Here is a 4,394-nt window from a genome sequence, read left to right as displayed (position 1 = left end):
AAGATCTAATGATGATTCTTTTTTTCTATTATCAGATTACGATGCTCTATTATTGAACATATTACATTTGTGATCCAACTACATAAGATCTGTTTCCATCTTAACTACCTTCGAATGGAAGATTTATATTTTCTCTCTCTAAAACTTTCATAACTCTTTAAGATCTTTAATGTTTATTTCTTATTTAATGATGTGTTCAATGTTAGTATGTTATTTCTCCTTCCAATGTTCATTGTATATTTCTTCAGATCTAAGTTAAATCCTCTTCTTTTTTTGTTTTTTTGCAGATCAAAATCATCTGTCCGTACAGTTCTTGATCTTTGTGATTATCCACACTTATTCCTTTAACAGAATATAAAGTACAGGTACTTTACGATAACTTTTCATGTTTTCTGATACAATTTGCTAATAATATATTGATGTTTATCCTTTCTGATTCTTGTAACAGAATAAAAATTACAGTTACTTTACGATAAATTACCGTACTTTCTGATACAATTTGCATACATTTCACATAAGATGATAGTATTAATGAACAAAGGTGCGTAAAGTATGAAAAATTTATCCAACATTACACGTCCTTTTTTTTACCAGAACAGTGGTCATGACAAGCATATAAAACTTCTCTTACCCTAATAAACAATTGTACTTTTCCATACATTATACATAATTTATTGATCTGTACCTGTTATTTATGATCCATCTCATTTGTTTTTTTATTAAATGTTTCATTATTAATGTATGTAAATTTGATTATAAATTTTTTTTAACTAATATATATGTTTTTTTTCTTGTAGTAAACCAGCACTGATGGAATTTCTTACAGAATCATCACATAAACTATAGAAGTATAAATTACGATAAAGAAGATTGTTTCTATGATCCTGTTTGGACAACGGAGTCTTACGTGAAGACTTACAAGGAACATATAAACCCTGCCCGTAACTTCGATGAACCATGTACATTTAATGAAGAGTCAAAAACACTACCATGTTTGATTCGCCGTAAACCTGGAAGACCAAAGACAGTAATGATCGAGAGCTCGGGCAACATTCTGACGAAGTTTGTTTTTAAGTTACCTCGTCTACTATGTTCTTTTCATTTACAATAAAACACAGATTATTGTTCAATAAAATTTCGTTTCAGTCGTACAAAGGTTGTGTTATTTACTATACAGTATACATAATTTATGATAAATCACATACTTTATAACAAAAAACATGATTTCAAATTTACATTTCCTAACAAGTTACTATAATTTATGGTACATAATGGACATGTACGCGTAAAAAACAAGTAATTTATGTCAGAAAATAATCTAAGTATTCAATGGTACATAATGGATGACACACACATATGATAAATTACGTTGTATACATGACAAATGATAGTTTCCTCGTCATAAATAACACATAATTTACGAACTTGTTTCATAATTTGTATTCGATGTGTGTTTATGTATGAGTAAAAAACGAAAGTTAAGTGAGAGAAAGTTGATATATATGTTTTGAATATTAACCCCTAAATCACGCTAATTGATCTCAGGAAATATACTCATTCCAAATCTGAAAATTAAGTGAGAGAAAGTGATATATAGATTTGGTTTCCAAATCTGAAAGGACGAGAGAGAAAATCTGTTTTGGAAAATATCCGTTTTCCAAATCTGTTTTGAAAAATCTGTTTTGGAAAATATCCTTGATCCGTTACTTCCTATTAAATCTTTTCAGTTTATAACCTAAATATCTCCCCCAAATCACGCCCCCTGGTTTGGGAAACTTTCCGGATTCATTCCGAAATTTAAAAACCCCAGATTTTTTAGACGAGGGACATGGAGGGTATTTATCAATAAAGTATGAGTTATTTATGCCCTTATTGTAAAAAGACTAAATGCCCATTTTTTGGGAAGATTGGTCTATATACCTATTATGAAAATGATTTTGGTCTATATACCCACGGACCCGTCTATATATAGGAATACATAGGTGAATCAGTGTTAGGTTTAGTAGGATAAACAATATCTAAACCATACATATCTAAGTAATACTGGATCGGATCCATTCAGTTTGGCCGAGTGGAGTTGGACCCATTTAATCTATTAGGTCCCCTTCCTTGCTCGAACTACCGACAGAACTCACACCTCTGCAGACGAAATATCTCTCATTCATTTAAGAGTCAAATTCAATAATTAATTTAAGGGTTGGGAGGCCAGGCGGCCTGGGTGCGTGGGGTGGCACGATTTCTTAAAGCAACAACACCTCACATTATTTTCTAAAGCCCCTTCCCCACACACCACCAAAAACTCTTTTTTATGTGTAAAAACTATAAACACCCTTTATTCCAAGATATGTATAAACCCCACACCCTCTATCTCCCTCTCATTTCCCTCTTTTGAGGACCTCCTCTATTTTTATTTTTTTGCTTTAAATTTCTACCCTAATCAACAAGGGTTCTAATTCTTTAAGTTTCTTCTAATCAACTATGGATTCTATTCTATCTTGTTTCCTCTCAATGTTTTAGAGATAAAAAGTACAAAAATTTAGAAACATAATAAAGCTAGAGTTCTTTGTTCTACATTTTTCTTGGGTTCTTGAGAGATGGGTAGTGGAGATAAACAACATATGTTGAATTTTCATCTTCACTTACCAAATCTTCATCACAATCACCATGGAAATAGCAGAAAAGAATCAGGAGGAATGAGAGATATACCTAAAGGGTATTTGGCAATCAAAGTGGGTAGTGAAAATGAAGAACAACAAAGGTTTGTAGTACCTGTTTTATATTTCAATCACCCACTTTTCATGCAGTTATTGAAAGAGGCTGAGGAAGAATTTGGGTTTGATCAAAAAGGTACCATCACCATTCCTTGTAGTGTTCAAGAATTTAAGCAAGTTCAAGGTATGATTGATAGGGAAAAGCAATTTAATCACCATCACCATCATCATCATCAACATGACCATCCTCATCATAATCTTCTTTATCATCATGTTGGGTGTTTTAGGGCGTAATTATGTAGACTAGACCCAATTAGTACCAAAACGAATTTGGGTTTTGTGTGAAGGTAATTACTAATAGTATTGGTATTATTGTTATTACTAATTTCTTTGAACATGAGTATGAAAGTTTCACTTTATTATTTTGTCTATCTTTTGTGGTGATTTATTTAATTCTTTTAAAGATAGTAAAATTCAAACTTTGGTCCTTTGAGTTTGAGTGATGAAAAACATATATAGTTCACATATTATCAAGTAATTAAGATAACAGATTTGTATAATTCTTAATCATGCAAACAAGTTTTAGTTTATTTGTTTTTTTTTTTGTTCAACTAAAGTTTTAGATAGTTCAACAAAAAAAAAAAAAAAAAAAAACTAAAGTTTTAGTTTATTTGTTCAATAAATCAAATTGTTTTTTTATGGGAGCGAGAGAATTGGAAGTGGGATAGTTGGGGAAGGTGGGTTATGGGGAAACCCTAAAAATGAAATGTAAATAATTATTATTTGGTCAATGGTGGTAGCTGGTTGGAAGCTAGCCAAAGAGGTCACACAAAGAAAGATACAAGTAGAAGCTAAATCTACATATCATAGAAAATTTCTTCGTGAAAAAGGTATCTATAAGCAATAACATAGTAAATCTTTATACAACTATACATGATATTTGATGATCCAAATATTAATCATCAGTTGACTAAGTCCATAAGCCAAGAAAAGACCAAGAATCCAAGGGGTCAAACCGTGTCAAGCCACAAGATAGGTGAAGCCGAAAGAAGTCTGTCGCTCAAGTCAAGAATTTAGGGGTTAGCATGAGTATCCTTGGTGCCTAAACCCTGCTCTGGCTCTAAATATAATTAAGTTTAGTCGGGATTTTAGAGAAGTAAGAGAGGTCTGTGGAAGTGGGGCTGATACTTTAAAACTCGAAATATGGGAGGGTAAAAGTGTGCCTAATGCTTTCTCAACCTAAGCCCAAATCTGATCCAAAATTTTCGACATAAAATATCATCAATATCTGAATAACTTGGGCTAGAAGAGTCCACTTGGAAGAAACTTTCTCTACAAAATCTACAAGGTCAGCAACACAATCTATCTAAATAGAAAAAATATTAAAACAAGGGAACTTATCTTATTTCGGCTACGAAATAGTAGTTTCATCTTAAACCGGTGGATCTTCACCGCCTCGTCGGACTACTAACTACAGTCTGCTAAACCGCCTCATCACAGCTACTCATCTGCAATCTTCTAAACGAGTCTAATAAAATAACAGATTCCCCATAAAATGTGGAAGCAAGTAAGCAATTAATCGATAACAACCCTTGGTTGGAGTGGTAAGAGGTATACTCTTCCACCTTAGAGGTCAAGGTTTTAGGCACACACTGAACAATTAAAAAAAAAAAAAAATCAATC

The 4,394-nt window shown here is 32.2% G+C and overlaps 1 protein-coding gene across 1 annotated transcript; it reads left to right on the top strand.

The window, feature by feature from the left end:
- Positions 1-2,338: 2,338 nt before the first annotated feature.
- LOC147544791 (auxin-responsive protein SAUR32-like) lies at positions 2,339-3,133 on the top strand. The gene has a single exon (XM_086638519.1). The coding sequence runs from the start codon at positions 2,595-2,597 to the stop codon at positions 3,003-3,005; it is 411 nt and encodes a 136-aa protein (XP_086494645.1). The 5' UTR covers positions 2,339-2,594; the 3' UTR covers positions 3,006-3,133.
- The last annotated feature ends 1,261 nt before the right edge of the window (positions 3,134-4,394 follow it).

The sequence above is a fragment of the Eschscholzia californica genome, unplaced genomic scaffold (genome assembly GCF_041429995.1).
Source record: "Eschscholzia californica isolate CP2 unplaced genomic scaffold, dmEscCali1.0.p SCAF_4, whole genome shotgun sequence".
In the NCBI taxonomy this organism is placed as follows: Eukaryota; Viridiplantae; Streptophyta; class Magnoliopsida; order Ranunculales; family Papaveraceae; genus Eschscholzia; species Eschscholzia californica.
This window is presented reverse-complemented; position numbering and strand designations above follow the sequence as displayed.